The sequence below is a fragment of the Vombatus ursinus genome, unplaced genomic scaffold (genome assembly GCF_900497805.2).
Source record: "Vombatus ursinus unplaced genomic scaffold, bare-nosed wombat genome assembly UNPS02013931.1, whole genome shotgun sequence".
NCBI lineage: Eukaryota > Metazoa > Chordata > Mammalia > Diprotodontia > Vombatidae > Vombatus > Vombatus ursinus.
Window position 1 is genome coordinate 888,466 of NW_020953709.1, and position 18,336 is coordinate 906,801.

The window sequence follows — 18,336 nt, forward strand, 5'->3', positions numbered from 1 at the left end:
CTTCTCCCTTTTCCAGCTGGGCTCCCAGGGCCTTCTCCCTAGAGCAAGCCCCAGTCTCTGAGCCTGGTGGCATCATCAGACCTGCAGCAGGCTCCTTTGTCCTCGCCCACCCCTAGGGGTGAGTGCTCTGGGCCTGGGGCCTCTGGGGCTCAGCTCACATGCCCTCCAGGGTCCACCTCACTTCCCTCCACTCCCAGAGTCCTCTCCAGCATGGGACTCTAGCCGGTCTCCTTTTTGAAATCTGAGCTCCTAGATCCGGGAAACCCCTGGGAGAATTCTTACTGAAAAACATTCCATGCAGTTGTTCAAACATTCCACACAGCTGGCTGCAGGGAGGGGGTGGCCAGGGCTGGAATTTCGGAGGCCTTTGGCTTCTTTCCATTTCCAGAGAAATACATTTCCCAGGAGAGGCCTGGGCGGGGAGGTCCCCGGCTTCAGGGCTCCCCCCGCCTCTGCCCTGTCCCTGAGCTGGCATTGCATGGCTGGCTCAAGATGAGCTTAGCTCTTCATTCCTTCTCCACTCTCCCAGAGATGCCTGCACCCAAAGTCCTTTCTGGTTCTGGGCAGGTGCCCCAGCTCAGACAGCCACTGCCCCCTGCTCTCAGTGAGGGCAGAGTGCCAAGTCACCGGCCGTTTCTGCAGGCGAGCCAGGCTGGAGGCCTCACGACCTGTCCCCTCGTGACTGAGATTGTTGGGTAAGTGGTGAGGAGGGCTGAGGTAGAGAGATTGCCAGGAGCATCCGGGCGCTGGGGTGAGAGCCATGGGCTGGGAGGCAGGGGGCCTGGGCTCCAAACCTAGCACCACCACCAAATTGTGGGTTGACTTTGGGCAAATGACTACTCCTCTCTGAGCCTCAGTTTACTCATCTGTAAAACAAGAGAATTGGGCTAGAGATTCTCTCCATTTTCTCCACGTTCTGCCTCCTCCTTCTAACATTTCTGTTCTCAGGTGCTTGGTAGCCCCAATACTCTCTGGTGTAGAACTTAGACTGAGGTCCCGCCCAGTTCTGGCATCCTATGGTCTAAGGCCCCTGCTGTCTTGGACAGCCTGTGCTCCAGGGCAGCTCCAAGCTCTGGCATTTCACAGGCTCCTTCTGTCTCTGACTTCAAGGCTCGGCATTCTAAACTCCTTCCCAGCACTGACTTTCTACACCCTGTGCTCTAAGGCCTCGTCCAGCTCCAACATGCTCTGATTCTAACATCCAACTGAGACCCGTTTTTTGGTTGTGGTCACATGAGGGAAGGTACAGCGATCCAAATCCGGCCCCAACTGGTCATGAAAGCTCACCAAGTAAAAAGTTTGTCCTGTAGCATTTTGCTTCATCTGCCCGAGGCAGGGGGAGGGCAAGCAGGAATGCAAGGTTTTTTTCGAATCCTTTAGCCTGCGGGCTGTCCCCCAGGCCCAGAAGTCCCCTTTCTCCTCGCATCCCCCACGTTGACCATTCTGGGGGACCCTCAGTCCCCTCTCCCTTTCCAGCCCAGCATATCTCATTCTTGGTTAAGTGTTTCCGGGAGGGGCTAAATGTTGACTGTCAGGGAAGGTGATGACATGCTAAGAGATTTAGTAGTGAGTTTAACCATCAAGAGAAAACAGGAAGGGAGAGATAGGAGCTTGCTGGGAAATTTACTGAGCTGGCCCCGCCGCAGGAAAGACGTCTCCTCCTCCAACTCCTCCTCCTCCCCCACTCGTCCTCCTCTTCCTCCTTCCCCTTTTCCTCTTCCTCCTCCTCCTCCTCCTCCTCCTGTCATCCCACTCAACTAGACCTTTTCCCTGAGTTTGACCATCTTTGAGCAAAGGGGAAGCTGTCAGATCCAATAGGGCGACTGCCCTCCCCCCCACCTCCAGCCCCAGGAATCCAGGCCTCTTCATGATAGAGATTACTAATGTTTCTTCCTGAAGACTCAATCAATTAAGCACCTACTATTGCCAGGCAATAGGGATAAAAGAGAAAAATGAAATCATCCCTGCCCACAAAGAGCTTTATAGCTCGCTCATGGAGATATTCAAGCGGCATCCAGAATAAGCTCCGGCCAGTCTCTTTTGTATAGCATTTTTTAAAAATTCTGTCTTATTTTATTTTCAGTTTCACATTATCCCCCTCTCCCCCATCTTCTCCCCCACTCATCGAGAAGGCAAGGAAAAGACAACCCATTACACATGTAAACAATCACGTGAAACAAATTTCCACATTAACCATGTTTGGGGAAAGAAAGGCAAGAGAAAGAAAGAGAAAAAAATACGATTCAGTCTCCCCTGTGAGGCGTCAGTGCTCTCTCTGGACGGGGATGGCATGTTTCATGGCGGCTTATTGAATCAACCAGAGTAGTATCTGATCATCTTTACGGTAGTGCTGTTACGGTATAAATGGTGCTGCTGGTTCTGCTCACTTTCCTTTGCATCAGCTCATACAAGTCTTCAGGGCCAGTATTCATAGTCCCTTTACAAAGGGCACATAGTGGCACCCTGGGGAGAGCACTGGTTGGTACAGGCCTCTATCTCCTATTGCTGTAGCCTGGTTGGTCTCCCTGATGTGGGTGTCTCCTCCACTCAGCTATGGGGGTGGTCTTCCTAAAGTACAAGTCCAACTGCGTCCCTCCCCCTTCTCAATAAATTCCACTGGCTCCCTATCACCCCAAGGTTCTGATGTAAAATCTCTCCCAAACTTGCCCTGCATCCTACCTTTCCAGCAGCCTTCCTCCCTCTCCCTGCCATGCGCTCTTCCATCCAATGATAAGGACCTCCATCTCCAGCCTCTGGGCATTTGACCCGGCTGTGCCCCCTGCCTGGTGTGCACTTCCTCCTCCTCTTTGCCTCCTGGCTTCCTTCAAGCCCCAGCTAAAATTCACTTTCTACAGGAAGACCTTTCCAATCCTCCCTAACCCTATACCTTTCCTATGTTCTCACCAATGTGAGATTATGTATGTAAATAGCTTGTTTGTATACAGTTGTTTTCATGTTGTTTTCCCCCTTAGATTGGGAGCTCCTTGAGGGCAGGCTCTGTCCTTTACCTTTCTTTATATCCCTAGCACTTAGCACAGTGCCTGGCACACAGCAGGAGCCTAATAAATGATTGTTGACTGCCTGACTCTGGAGTAAGACAGCCTGTGCTGAAATCCCATCTCTGATGTAGGATCTATCTATGTGACCTTGGGCAAGTCACTTCTTCTCTTTGTTCCTCAGTTTCCTTATCTGTAAAAAGAGAGGATTGGACAAGCCAGTCTCTGAGATCCCAGACAGCTCAAAATTTGTGAAACTTATGGACTGGTATCAGGGAATCTGGCTCCAGAGATGGAGGACACCTCAGGCACACAGTAAGCATTTAAGAAATGCTACTTGGTTTTTTTTTTTAATGAATAAGAATTTATTTTCTCTCCCCTCCCCCCTTGGAAAAAGAAAAAGAAAACCCTTGTGACAAATCAGCATAATGAAGCAAAATAAATTCTCACGTTGGCCCTGCCTAAGGATGTCCATCATTCACTCTTCATCTTGAATACATCTCCTCTCTGTCAGAAAGCGAGTAGGATGTTCAAACATTGGTCCTCAGCACCCCTCCTTTTTACAGGTGGGGGTGCTGGGGCCCCAAAGGGGTTTAAGCAACTTAGCATGAAAGGAATTCTGATAAAGTAATGAGCTGAACTAGATGACCCCAAGAGTCCTTCCCAACTCAGAAATTCCACGTGGGGAGTGGAGCAGTTAGAAATAGGTCTGATACCCATACGTACAAAAATATTGATAGTGGCTCTTTTTGTGGTGGCAAAGAATTGGAAATTGAGGGGATACCCATCCACTGGGGAATGACTGAACAAGTTATGGTCTATAATTGTGATGGGGTATTGTGTTTTAAGAAATGATGACCAGGCTGCTCTCAGAAAAGCCTGGAAAGAGTTACATGAATGGACGTAAAGTGAGGTGAGCAGAACCAGTTCATTGCACACTGTAACAGCATACATAATAACAATAATAACAACAGATCATTGTACCTAATAGTAACAGCACAGAATATAATAATAATGTAATGATGAGCGAATGTGAAAGGCTTGGCTACTCTGATCAGGACAATGATACAAGACAATCCAATGAACTCATGATGAAAAAGTTCGGAGAGAATGGATGAATTCTGAGTACAAACTGAAATATAATTTTCTCACTCTCTTTATTTTTCTTCCTTTTTTGGTGACACGGCTAATGTAGAAATATGTTTTGTGTGACTTCACATGTATAATTGATATCATATTGCTTACCTTCTCATTGGTGGGAGACAGATGAGAGGGAGAGAGACAATTTGGAACTCAAAATTTAAAAAAATTTTTACAATTAATAATTTTTTTAAACGGGAAAAAGGAGGTCCAATGGGGGGGGAAGTCAGTGAAGGGTGGCTATCTATCACAAAGGCAGGTCTCTTAAGTTACTTCTGAGTGGATGGTTCCTCAGATTTGCTGTCACCCTGGAAGGCGTGTTAAGACCTAAACCTTTGGAGAGAGAAGTTTGAACTGGTAGAGACAGGTGAGAAACCACCTCTGAGGTGAGGTGGGGTCAGCATCAAGGCTTTGGTCTTTGTTTAAGTGCTCTAGCCTCTTCTCAGAAGGGCCTCTTATACCTAAAACCTACCTATTCTCCGAATCCAAATCCTCCATGAAGCCTTCCTAGATTGCTCCAAGCCATAGTGGTGTCTCCATGCTGGGAGGGACCTTAGCAACTGTCTAGTTCAATGCCTCTATTTTGCAGATGGAGAAGCTGAGGTTATAAAATGGGAACTGACTCACTCAAGGTCATCTAGGCCAGTAGTGGTAGCAGAGCCACGACCCAAGCCCAATAGTGACTCCACATCCACCAGCTGCTGCAGCTTTCTGTCTCCTGCTCACACTCCTTCTTGGCTCTCACCCATCAAAGAGGCTGGCCAAGAACCTGAGTTCATCAGTGTGTGAACCCCAAATCTGCAACATATCTTTTCTTTTTGGTGAGGCAATTAGGGTTAAACGACTTGCTAAGGGTCATGTAACTAGTGTCAAGTGTCTGAGGCCGGATTTGAACTCAGGTCTTCCTGACTCCAGGGCGGGTGCTCTATTCACTGCACCACCTAGCTACCCCATCTGCAACATATCTTCAACTTGGGTTAGTAAAAGGCTTCATGAGGCTCATTGGGTCACCCAGTTAGTAAGCATCAAAGGCAAAACTCAAACCCACATCTTCCTGACTCCAAGTCCAGCCCTAGAGGTCAGTATTTCCCGATGTCTCTCACTTAATCCGCTACTGTAAACCTAAATATTATAAAATTTTGTCTCCTTGACTAGATTGCAAGCCCTCTGAGGGAGAGGGTCTTATTTCTTTAGCATCCTGTATGGCAGAGCCCAACCCAGTGACCCAACATATAATCAGTGCTCATTACCATCTGGATCCAGCTGGCCTTTCCAGGCTGGAGTTCATTTCTCATCTTGCCCTCCTCCCCATGTACACCAACACGTTCCATGTTTTCGCCAAACTATCTCTTCCTCTCCAAACCACCCATCTCTCACCTTCATGCCTGGCCCTCATACCTGCTACGCTCTTCCTCCTCACTCACACATTTAAAAACCCCTGGATCCCTCAAGGCTCAGCTCAATGCCACTTCCTTTAAGAGGCTCATCCTGATTCCTCTAGTTGCTAGTGTATAGCTACATATTGATTTTATATAGATCCTGCTAACAGATTACATCTCTCCAGTCCAGGGGTTCTTAAGCTCTCTTGTGTCCTGGACCCCTTCTCAGAATGGGGTTTATAAAATGCATATGTAAGGGTGGATTTGAAACTAGCCGCATTTTGGCTCCTTGACTGTGGGAGAACAGTATTTTATTGAATCAAATAATCAGAATTGAGAATAGAACGAGGCCTCTCTGAATCCATTAAAGCCACTTTCTAAGTAATTTGTGTGAAAGGGAGAAGCTATTTCAGAACTGGGGAGAAAGAGGTTCTGAGCTGAAAGGCTGGAGCAAAAAGAAAATTAAATTGTGCCAGAGGAGGAAAATATTTAGGAGAGGCATTGGTTCTACAGGTATCTCGGAAAGGCGGACCCTGGAGGAAGGGCTGAAAGATGTCCCAAGAAAAGGTCAACTCTTCCCCAAACAGTCCCTCCTAATGCCTGCCCATACACAGACAATGTTATAGATGTTGTTTTTTTTCCCCAAATGTTTCTGTGACTTTTGCCTCACCCACAAAGAAGCCAGGGGTTAACCAGAAAAAGATATAAATGTTAGGTTAGCAAGAGAGCCCAACCTCTGCCCAAGTGTTAGGAATTTTCCTAATTGGGGGCTAAGAGCTATCGTGACTGAACTCATAACTGTTTGTTTAAAATAAGCTCCCTATGGGGCTCCTAGGTGGCACAGTGGATAGAGCACCAGCCCTGGAGTCAGGAGGACCTGAGTTCAAATCTTGCCTCAGACCAAACACTTGACACTAGCTGTGTGACCCTGGGCAAGTCACTTAACCCCAATTGCCTAAAAATTAAAAAAGCAAAATAAAATAAGCTCCCTAAGGTCAGGAGGGAAATAAGTGTACCTTGGGGATGATCTTATTGACTCCTAAGTTTAAAATGAGCAAATTACTGTAAAAAAGAAAAAGGTGTCACACATAAATACACAAGATTTATATTGAAATATATTTATCAAAATATTTTTAAAAAACAAAAAAAATTCACAAAGTTTAAATTAAGAATCCATGCCCTAGTAGAATGTAAGCTTCTTAAATGCAGGACTATTTATCTTTTGTCTTTGTGCATTCCCAGGGCCTGGCACATAGTAGGTGTTTGTTGATTTCAGTTGAATTGGGGTCAGGAAGACTCCTGGATGGTAGAGGACCATAGACAAACATTGTTGACTTTGTGGTTTTCTGGGGTCAGTTTAGAAGAGTCTCCTACCTAGGAAAATTGGCTTACCCAAGTGAGGTCTCCTAGCAGCCGTTTGGGAGAACTGTCAGATAGTGGTGATTGGCAGAAGGCCCACCTCTTTCTTGATGGGGACCCCTGCACGCTCCCCCCCCGCTTCTCTCTCTCTCTATCCAATGTCCTCCTCCAGACAAGATTCTGCCTAGAACTCCTGGACCCTGGGAGTTAATTATTATGGGGCTTAATGAGATAAAGGCTTAACTCAAGGAGACGCCTCCTCTCCACAAGCTGCTACCTGGAGATAGCAAAGGTTAGAGCCTCTGGTCCCAAGGAAGATGAGACAGACAGTTCTGTTTTGTCTGGCTCCGGGACACTCCTGCTGACTCCCCTGGGACCCATCTGGTGGCTGGAGCAGGATTTTGGGGGGTCTTGTGAGCGAGGCCTGCCTTCTCCTCACAATGGAGTTCTGGGGGCATGGCCACCGCTGCCCAGCCAGGGCTGCTGCCCCGGGAACCTGCCCACTGCTCTATGCTGTGCGCACTGGCGCAGTCCACTACGTTCCAAGGCCGGAGTTGGGGGCGACAGAGGCCTCAGAAGTGGCCCTGGACCCTGCCCCACGGCCAGATACTGCCCTGGAGGACCCTTGCCAGATGGAGAGGTAAACACGTAGGGGTGGACATGTCGGTCAGTCAGTAAACACCTACTACGAGTCAGGCCCTGTGCCAAGTGCTGAGGATACAGAGAAAGCAAAGGATATTTCCTGCCTTCCAGGAGCACCCAGTCTAACGGGGAAGACAGTGTGTGAGCGGCAGGGGACAAATGAGCTATGTCCAGAACAATAGGAACTGGCCAAAGGAAGGCCTTAAAGTGAAGAGGGGCCTGGGAAAGGCTTGTAGGAAGCCCCTCACCCCAGCCGGAGAGAAGGGCAAGGGAGAGCTGGAAAGCTGAGTGAGGAGAGGAAGGGAGGGAGGCAGAGGAGGAAGGAGGAAGCCTTCTGGGTTTGTTTTTGTTTTTTTTCTGAAAAGACTGCTGAGCTCTCTATGCATTCCACCTCTAGCCCAACTGCACCATTCTCAGGCCCCATATATGCCCTCCTGCCTCCGTGGCCTTTCTCACTCTGTGCCCTGGCCCCGAGGCCGTGTGGTGCAATGGACAGAGCCTTGGTATTCAAGACTAAATTCTGACTCCTGACTTTAGACAAATCACTTAACTCTTCAGGGCTTTCATTTCCTCAACTGTAAAAATGAAGGGGAGGGACTAGAAAGCCTTCCCTTAAAATGCTAAATTGATAATCCCATGATTCCCCCCGCCCCCTTTTCCTGTCAAATTCCTACTCGCAGGTCAGTCAGACCCAGAGATGTTTCCTCCAGAAAGCCCTCCCTGACAGCTCCCTGGCTGGGAATAATCTTTCCCTTCAGACCTCCTATGGAGATGGGTTCTGACCCTCCCTTTTAAACTTACTTGCCTGGTAAGAAATAGTCCATGTTCTTATTACATGTATTTGTGCTTAGAGATCTATGCGTCTAGGAACGTTTGTTGAATGAATAAATGAGACCGGGAGGACAGGAGGGAAAGTCCCCTAGCCAGGTCCTTTGCTGCCCACCCCACAGGTTCAGGATGGTCAGGTCGGTCCCAAAAGGTCAGGCAGGGGTTGTTCCTGATGTCAGCTTCTATTTTACAACACTTTACACTTCACAAAGTGCTTCCTTCCAACAACCGTGAGCTAGGCAGCCCCAGTGCCTTTATCTCCACTTCACAGACGAGGAAGACGAGGCTTAGAGAGATTACCTGACTCACCCAAGGTCACACAGCTAGTAAGTAACCTGGGGCTTGAACCAAATCCCTTGAGGACAAGGACAGTTTCATTTTGTCTTTGTAGCCCCCATCCCTGGCACACAGTAGGCATCATTGAATGTTTATTGAATTGAAATGGGCAAGCTTCCTGTGCTGGCATTTGAGGCTGCTTTGTCCCCAACAGATGCCCCACCTGAAATGTTCTCCTTCTCTTCCCAGCCCACAGTATTTATTGTGTTTTTGCATTCCCTTCATTCTCCAGTATCCCCCTCCTAGAGAGCCATCCCTTCTGACAAAGAATTAAGGAGAGGGGGGAAAAGCAGTTAAAAAATGAACCAACTCATCCGAAGGTCTGACATTATAGGCCATCCTCTGTCCCCACAGTCTCCCGCTTCTACAAAGAGGTGAATCTGCCTTCTCTGTCTCTCTCTGGAGGCCCAGCTTGGCCGTTATAATTTCCCAGCATTCACTTCTGCTGCTTGTTGATAATTCCGTTCTTTCCATTTACCTCGTCTTCGTCGTCATTCTGTACATTTGTTTTGTGTCTATTTGTTTTCATGATGTTCTCTACTTTGTATAGGTCCATATACTTCTCATACTCCTCTGTACTCATATTCGTTTCTCAGGGTGCAGTAATATTCTACCATCTTGACATATTAAAAATTACCATTATCCCTTCCACATTGCGGGGTTAGGGGCACGGTGCTCCCCCAACTGGAAAAATCTGAGTAAAATTTTTTGGCCCTCCCTTTGTACCAGAGAAGAAGTCTGAATTTTTTCTTTTTCTTTTATGGGGTATTTCCAGCACCTTACTGCAAAATTTGGGTTAAGTATTTGGTCATAGGCTATATGTAGGTCAATGCTAAGTAAAAATACTAACTTTTGTGTGGCTTTCATGTTGTTTTTGCAAACTTTAACTTTTTACTTATTTTAAGTTTAAAAAAGAAATTGTGTATATTTATGGTGTTAAATATGTTGATATTATATAATACCATACATATACTTTATGCATTTCTGAGTTTCTAAACTTTTTCTGTGCGGTCTGCTGGCCTTCACATCTTTGTTTTCAGCTTCCGCACAACTTTAAAAAAATTTCCATTTAATTTCTTATGCCCACCCTGGATATATTGAAAATTAGATGGGGAAAGTTGCAATGTGGAAGGGATAACCGTAGCTAATATTTGCAAAAGCAGTTAGCAAACCTTTAAGCATTATACGAATGCTAGCTGACATTGTTCTTATTACTATTGATAAAATCTCAAATGTGAAGCCCTAAGCATAGTGCCCTGCATCTAGTAGGTGCTTCCAAACTATATGCCGGTGTTCACTTCCCTTTCCCTTCCCTGCCATTATCATGGGGCATCTCCTTTTCCCCCTCAGTTTTTTGGTGTTACAAAAAGTGCTACTATAAATACTTTGATATATATGGGACTTTTCTTTCCATTTTTTTTTTTTTACCTCATTGGAGTATAACCAGTATAGCAGTGGGATCTCTGAATTAAATGGCATGGACATTTTAGACACTTTTTTTTTTTGGGTGAGGCAATTGGGGTTAAGTGACCTGCTCAGGGTCACACAACTAGTAAGTGTCAAGTGTCTGAGGCTGGATTTGAACTGAGGTCATCCTGACTCCAAGTCTGGAGCTCTATCCACTTCGCCATGTAGCTGCCTCTAGACACATTTTTGAAAGCATACCAGTGATTCCATATTAAATGCCTATGTTATTTTTTTAAATAAAATTTTATTGATAACCTTTTATTTTTTTATTTTTTTTATAACCTTTTATTTTTACCTACGTTTCCTCCTACTTGCTCCCAGAGAACCATACTTTATAGTAAATAATTAAAGAGAGGACGGAAAAAAAAAATCTGGTCTAACTAACCACTCCCAGGGTGGGAAACCTTCGGCCTCAAGGCCACATATGGCCCTCTAGGTCCTCAACGTAGCAGAACAAATCCCTTTAATAAAAGGATTTGTTCTGTAAAACTTGGACTCAGTCAAAGGGCCACACTTAAGGACCTAGAAGGCTACATGGGGCTTCGGGGCGCAGGTTCCTCACCCCAGAACTAACCAATCAAAAAGGGCTAACATTCTATGCAATGTTCCACACCTGTGGTCCCCCACCTCTGCAAAGAAGGAGGGAATTCTTTTTTCATCTCTCCTTGTTGGGGCCAGGCTTGGTCATTATAATTTCTCAGCGTTCGGTTTTAATTGTTTTGTGGCTCTAATTCTTCCGTTTTTGCCTGCTGTGTTCACTGTGACTGACTGCTTCCTTCACTTGGTACCAGTTCATTCTAGAATTTCCATGCCTCTCAATTAGTTGCTTCACAGCTCTTTGCCTCAGTTTCCTCAATTGTAAAATGGGGATAATAACAGGACCTACCTCACAGGGTTGGTGTGAAAGTTCAAATGAGGTATTTACAAGGTGCTCAGCCCAGTGCCTGGTACACAGTAGACACTACATAAATGCTTATTCTCTCCCCTTGTCCTCTTAAAATATTTATCATTATTTCTTATGGCACAGTAGTATACCATTACCTTCATGGAATTCATGTAGCTTTCTGTAGCACGTGTTTATTTGTAGCGTATCAAGTCCTCTGTGTTACAATGAAGGTCAGAGGTTTGGAGGGGATGAACAAGGTGCTGGGGAGGGGTGTTGGGAGCTCAAAATTATGCCATGGGAGGAACCCTTGAAGGAGCTAGGATGTTTAGCCAGGAAAAGGCAAGTCAAGTCAATGGGACAGATGTCTTCAAATATTTGAAGGGATGTTCCCTGGAAGGAGATCAGCTTTGTTGTGGTTGGATCCCAGAGAACGGAACTGGGGGTCATGGGAGAAAACAACAGAGGCAGATTGAGATGCCGTGGAAAGCAAAGGTTCTTCTAAATGGGAGCCGGCCCAGCGTGGAGGGGACGTCCTCAGGAGGCGGTGGGCTCCCCTTCCCTGGAGCTCTTGGAGCAGAGGCTGGTGGAACACCTGCTGCAGATGCTGTAGAGGGCGATTCCTCCTCAATGCCTCTGCCTTCTAATCCCACCCAACTCTGAAATGCTACGTCACTAAAAATTGTGTGAGGATCAGATGAGTTAATATTTGTAAAGCATTTAGCTCAGTGGCTAGCACACAGGAGGCACTACATAAATGCTTATTCCTTTCCCTTCCTTTCTCCCCACATAGGAAGGTCACTTTTCACTTGTTCAGAGAAGGCACAAACGGAATGCCTCCCGTGGACTCTGAGAAGGACGTCAGGCTGGAGAGGGAAGGGGGTTATGGGAGAGGAGAGGGTCTCGAATACTAGGATGAAAGACTAGATTCCATACAGCACTGGGGAGTCATCGCAGACTCTTGAGCAGGGGATTGAAAAAAATCATGCTTTCAGAAGCTCAGTCTTGCAGTGGGAGACAGCTCCGGGCTGGCAGGCGGGATAGGTTTCATCTCGATTCTGTTACTCGCTGTGACCTTGGGCAAGTCACTCGCTGTCTGAGACTCAGTTTGTCGTCTGTAAAGCGAGGAGGTTGGGAGGAGGCCAGATGAGCTCTGAGCTCCCCACCATCTCCAGATAAGCGATCCTGGCTTATTCATCGCCTCTTCTTACTCATGGCTTGCTCATCACGTCTCTTCTTCTAACGCGGTCATTGGCTTTCGAAGGTCTCTCCCAGCTCTGACTTTCTGTGATGCTCTCGTCCACAAGCCCAGACACTTTGGCTCAGAGGGAAGACTTGCGGGGGACGCTGATGTTTTTGAGCGGGCCAGAGAAGGATGGGTAATTCTGCCCTGAACGTCCTGAGTGCGGATGCTCTGGAGAAGACCGGGCAGGGCGGGGGGTCGCCCGGCTGAGGAGGGGGTGGGGATGCTGGGCCGGAGGCGGCAGCGAGATGCCCACGCGGGACTGCGGCTGGCCGGCTCCCCGGGCAGGGGACCGTCAGGCAGCCTCGCTGGAGAGGGATGCCTGGGCTGCTCCAGTCCTAGACCGTCCTCCACATGCCTGGGGTGGGGTGGGTTGGGAGGCGGGGGCGAGGGCGCGTGTGTCCTGCAATCAGAGGCTCCCCCTCCCTCCCGCGGCCACCCCCACCCCGCGCCCGCCCCGAGGTCACGTGACCCTCCCCAAGTCACCGCCGCCGCCGCTGCGGGAGAGCCGAGGAGAGCCGAGCGCAGCGGAGGCGAGCGGAGCTGCCGGGCGGCCGGGTTGGGGCCCCCGCGGCGTCGGCGGCAGGGTCACGGTCACGGTCACGGTCACGGTCAGGGGCAGGGGCAGGGTCGGTGCCGCAGAGTCCCAGCTGCAGCTGGTGCGGCCGCGGGCGCCCGGAGGGCAGCGCATCCCCGGTGCCCACGGGGCGGGGACCGCGGTGGGCAGGGATGCCGCGGCGCCGCGGGGGGCACTGATCGCCCGGGACCCTCGGTCCGCGCCCGGCCGGCGGTGGCTGCAGCCCAGGAGCCGGGAGCAGAGGGGGGAGTGGAGCCAGCATGTGGAAAGGGTAGGTCTGGAATCAATTTCCTCCCTGGACCCTTTGGCCGATTGCTAACTTTCCTTTGTGTGGGCGCTTGGTGCACTCCGTCCCTCCCTCCGCTCCTTTCTCCTCTCTGTTTCTGGCTCTCCGTCTCGCTCTCTTCCTTATCGCTATCTTCTCTCCCCGCCTCCCTCCCGTCCCGTCTCCCTTTTCTAGCCTCCCCTCCCCTCGCCTCCCTTTCCCCTTTCCCCTTTCCCCTTTCCCGTTCGGCTGTAGACCGGTGGGACCCAGTGGTGATGGGGAGGAGGAAGGAGGAGAATCCTACAGCACAGAATGTCAGAGCTAGAAGGAACTTTTAGGGCTCATCTGGTAGTTTTACAGATGGAGAAACAGAGGCACAGAAAAGGAGAGTGCGTTGCTCGGGAGAGCCCTTCTGAGAAGTCTGGGACCCTCCAGGAAAGAGTCAGAAACTGTCCTCAGGGTTCCCTCCATGACGGTTGGTCGCCTTTTCTTTAGGGGTCTTCCCAACTTTCCCTGCCTAGTTTCCCGACCCTCCAACTCTCCCTGACCTCCCTTCCCCTCCTCAAGGGCCGGGAGGATAGAGCTGCTGAGAGCAAGAGAAAGTCAGAAACTGGAGTTTTTCATGTTCCCACATTTCAATGCCAGTTTTTGACAAGTGTGAGATTAACACGGAAAGGTCAAAGGACCTCAGCTTTGCTGGTTCTAGTTTTGTGACCCTGATCTGGTCATCCCCCACCCCTTTCAGAGCCTTCAGAGTCTCACTTGCTAAGTGAAAGAATTAGGCTAGATGACTCTTAGAGGCCCCTGATGCTAAGGTCCTTTTTCGCTCTGCTAGTCTGTGTCCAGAGGTCCCTCACAGTTCTGCAAAAGTCCAGAATTCAGTGAGACAGATGAGGTGCAACAGATGGTGCTGGGAAAGAGGGAGGAAAGGCCTTAGGGACCAGATCTTGGTGGCCTCCCCCTCCTTTGGGAGCTCACCTAGGGACAGGATACCTGGATCCTGGTAACATAATGTGTAGGAAGAGGAGGAAAAAAAAAATAATGAAGAAAGAGGTTGTGGGAAAGGGGAAGAGGAGCAGATAGCTATCTGTTTTTAAAATCTGGAGCTATCATTTCAGCATAGAGTTCTCAGTGAGAAAAGTCCCTCTGCCAATGCGTGTGAGCAAGTGTTCTGCAACCTAACTGGCATTGCCCGGGGGTCCTGAGAGGTTAGGTGATTTTCAAGGGTCATATAATTCAATTTTCAATCAAATTCAATTCACTAAATCTTTTTAAAGCATTGATGGTACAAAAAGAGGCCAAAGACATGTCCCTGCCCTCGAGGAGCTTACGATTTACCGAGGGAGATAGCATGCCGACAAAAATATACAGAGCAAGCTATAGAAGTCAGAAATAATTAAAAGAAGGAGGGCACTAGAATTAAGAGGGGTTAGTGAGTGTGTGTCCGGGTGGGATTTCAAGCCGGATTTTCTTGTCTTCTAGTCCAGCTACCCACTGACTATGCCATGCTGCCTCTCGAGATGATAAGCATAGTAATTTATACAGAAGTAGCTGGGGGTACCGGGATAGAGTGCTGGGACTGGAGTCAGGAACACCTAAGTTCAAATCTAACGTCAGACACGAATTGTGTGACCCCGGGCACTGGCCAGCTTAACCCTCGTTTGACTCAGTTTCCTCAACTGTAAAATGGGGATCATAATAGCACTGACCTCTCAGGGTTGTTGTGAGGGTCAAATGAGGTAAGGTTTGTAAAGTGCCTGGCACACAGTAGGAGTTAGATAAATGCTCATTCTACTTCCTTCCCTTCCCACTTAGAGGCTTACATTTGATTCTTGCAACAACCTCTTATTATTGTCCCCCTTCCACAGATGAGTAAACTGAGGCCCCCCCAAATAGTCAATGACTTGCCCGGGGTCACCCAGTAAGTGTTTGAGGCTGAATTCATGCCCTGTTCTTGACTTCAAGTCTTCAAGTTCTGTCCTCTGCTTTCCCATTCAGATACTGAATATTCCTCAAGAATGAGGATCCAAGGACATGACAGAGGTGTAGGAAGGAGAAGAATTGTAGAAAAAAAGTCAGAACCCAGGGGGATCTTAGGACACAGAACATTAGGGATGGGAGGAACTTTAGAACATAGAACATGAAATGTCAAAGCTGGGAGGGCCCTTAGAATGTGGAATGTCAGGGATGTGGGAAGGATTTTTTAAAATTAATTTTATTTTTTCATCAAGCATTTATTAGGTACCTACTGTGTGCCAGGCACTGTGCTAAAAGCTGGGGATAAAAAGAAAGGCAAATACAGTCCCTGCTGTCGAGGAGCCCCCAGTCTAAGGGGGGAAGATGACAGGCAAACCATGCTATTATACATCAAGAAAGATAGAGGATAAATTGGGGGTAATCTCAGAGGAAAGGCATAGAAATGAAAGAGAACCAAGAGAGGTTTCTGTTTGCCTTCTGTCCCCCACCTGAACAAAAGAAGAAAGATGAACAAAGTCCTGGTGAAAATATGTCTAGCGGAGTTGAACAAATTCTGATGTTGTCAGTGTCCAAAAAAACGGTGTCTCTCTCAATCTTTAAGTCCTTCACCTCTGGCTGCTGGCGGGGCCCAGCCTTCGTCCTCAGGCCTCTGGAATTGTGGTTCTTTCAAAGTTGGTTTGTTTTTTTAAATAATGTTATTGTATCATTGTATAATTTGTTCTCTGGTTCTTGCACTCTGCATCAGTTCCCGCAGGTCTGGGAAGAGAGTTAGAACATAGGAAGTCAGAGCTGGGGGGACTTCAGAACATAGAACGTAGAAAGTCAGAGTTGAGACGGACCTAAGAACACTGTATGTCAGAGCTGGAAAGGGTCTTAGATCCTCAGAGCTTCCTGGAGGGGACCTGCCTCCAGGGCTTAGAAGGAGGGTTAGGAAGGACTTCCTATGGAAAGGAGTAGATGCCAGCCAAGGTAGATGGCCGCAGGTCATGGCTGTGGTCTGGGTATTGGCGTGGAGGGGTGTGTGTGTGTGTGTGTGTGTGTGTGTGTGTATGTGTATGTATGTATGTGTATGTGTGTATGCATCTGTATATGTGTGTATGTGTGTGCATGTGTGTATATGTGTGTATCTGTGTGTATATGTATATATGTATGTGCATGTGTGTGTATGTGTGTATATGTGTTTGTGTTTGTGTGTGTGTGTGTGTGACACCAGGTGGAGATCTGGGCTCTGTATGGGCTCTCAGCGCTCCCTTCTGACCCTGAATAAGCTGAATTTGTGGCCGGCGCAGGGAGGGTTCCCTGACCTCTGGGGCCAGGCGGTCCCTGCTCTGTGTTCAAAGTTGGGGGTGGGCGCAGGCTCTGCCAACGCTCCACGGCCTCTCCAGAATGGAGCCAGCCAGTCTGGAGAGCCTCTCCCCACGACCCTCCTGGGAACCCCACTTCCTCCACTGTCTGTTCTCGGAGCATCCCTTAGAGACCAGCAGAGGAGGGATGGGAAGACTTCAGAGAAGGCCAGAGGGGAGACGGCTTACTCAGCTGGACTTTGAGACCCTCCCCCCTACACAGACACACATCCTGTTTTCAGCTTCGACCTGGGAGGGGCCGGCCTTCAGAAATCCTGCGTTTCAGCAGGTGGAGGAGAGTAAGAATGTCCCCAGGTAAAAAGTCAGGGCAGAGCAGCGCTTCCTGAGCCCTAGGAGACTTGAGGCTTGGCCCTCCTTGGCCCTGAGCAGGGGCCCAACTTCCTCCCGCCCTTCCGTGGTTCAAGCCTGAATCCTGTTCTCCAGATAAAGCTGTAGCCCTCAGTCCTGGGAAAGAGGAAAGGAAAAGAGGCCAAAGTGATGGTGTGGGAAGAGTACTGGACTCTGTGTCTTGAAGGCCTGAGTTCGAATCCAACCTCAGGCACTTATTAGCTTTGCGAACAGGGGCAAGTCACCCAATTTCTCTAGGCCTCAAGTAAGCTCCCTTCTAGCTCAGAATCTAGGTACTGTGGGAGAAGGAAGTTCAGAAGCTAAGAGACTGCTGGGAGTTCAGTTGGAAAAAAGGCATTTATTAAGCACCTCTTGTTCACTCGTGTCTGACTTTTCGTGACCCCATTTGGAGTTTCTTGGCAGAGATACTGGAATAGTTTGCCATTTCCTTCTCCAGCTCACTTTACAGTTGAGGAACTGAGGCAGACAGGGTCGAGTGACTTGCTCAGGGTCACACAGCTAGTAAGTCTATGAGGCTGCATTTGAACTCAGGTCTTCCTGAGTCTAGGCCCAGTGCTCTGTCTACTGTGCCACCCAGCTGCCCTATTACGCACCTCCTATGTGCTTGAAGGAACTGTGGTAGACTTGGTCAATACCCTTGGGAGACCAGTTTCTGCCCTCGGGGATTTATTTACCTGTGGGCAGTTTCAAGATGCAAGATAATACATGATATTACAAGATAATCCAGTGTTTATGGGCAAGGCCTTAAGAAGTGAGTCCAGGAAGGCTTCCTATAGGAAGTGGCAGTAAGCTGAGTTTGAAAGGAGTCAGACTTTCCAAGGGGCAGGAGTGAGGAAGGAGAGCCTTCCAGGAACGAGTAGAAGCCTGGGCAAAGGCAGGGAGACGGGAGAGACTTGACCAGGGAATGAGAAGCGGGAGGTTGGCTGGAGCGTAGAATGTTTGGTGGGCAGTCGGGTGATTCATCCACCTTACAGGGTGGGTAGAGGGCTGCAGCTAGGTTGTGGAGGGGTTTGCATTTTGTCCTCGAGTTGGCTTCTTGGGCCAGGGAATGAATGACACGGTCAGATCCTCGATTTGGCTGAGCAGATGATGAGTTTGGAGAGTCCAGAGGGCAAGGAGACCAACCACCAGGCTCCTGCAGTGGAACAGGAAAAAAGCGACTTGGGCCTGAGGAACTGAGAGCACTTATTAATCGCCTACTGTGTGCCGGCCATTGTTCTAAGAACTGGGGATGCACAGAAAGGACAAAACCAAGCCTGTAAGGCCCTCACAGACCAATGGGGGCCGTGTTGTGAAGGCGTTGAGAGCCAGACAGAGTTTGGGTGTGGTTGTTCTCTGGAGATTTGAAAAAAGCAGCAGCCCTATCATTCTCCAGTGGCGCAGGGGCATGGGACTGAACGGGCCCTTATTGCCACAAGAAAGGCAGTGGAGGGGTGCCCTGTTCTGAGCAGCCCCTCAGTGGGCTGAGAGACAGCTGGAGGCTTGCTTCTGGGTCTCTTGGATAGATGGGAGTGTGTGTGTGTGTGTGTGTG

General features: G+C 48.7%; 1 protein-coding gene across 5 annotated transcripts in view; it reads left to right on the forward strand.

Annotated features, from left to right (window-relative positions):
* The first annotated feature begins 317 nt into the window (after positions 1-317).
* Positions 318-18,336, forward strand: part of RAB3IL1 (RAB3A interacting protein like 1) — a 53,670-nt gene continuing 35,651 nt past the window's right edge. The window contains exon 1 of one of the 5 annotated variants that reach the window (XM_027858801.1): positions 318-695. In XM_027858801.1, the coding sequence (XP_027714602.1) occupies positions 493-695 (203 nt within the window). In that variant the 5' untranslated portion in view covers positions 318-492. Of the gene's footprint in view, positions 696-7,299; positions 7,515-12,305; positions 12,410-13,046; positions 13,122-18,336 lie in introns of those variants that run through there. The other 4 variants (XM_027858798.1, XM_027858797.1, XM_027858799.1 and 1 more) reach the window with 4 other exon arrangements.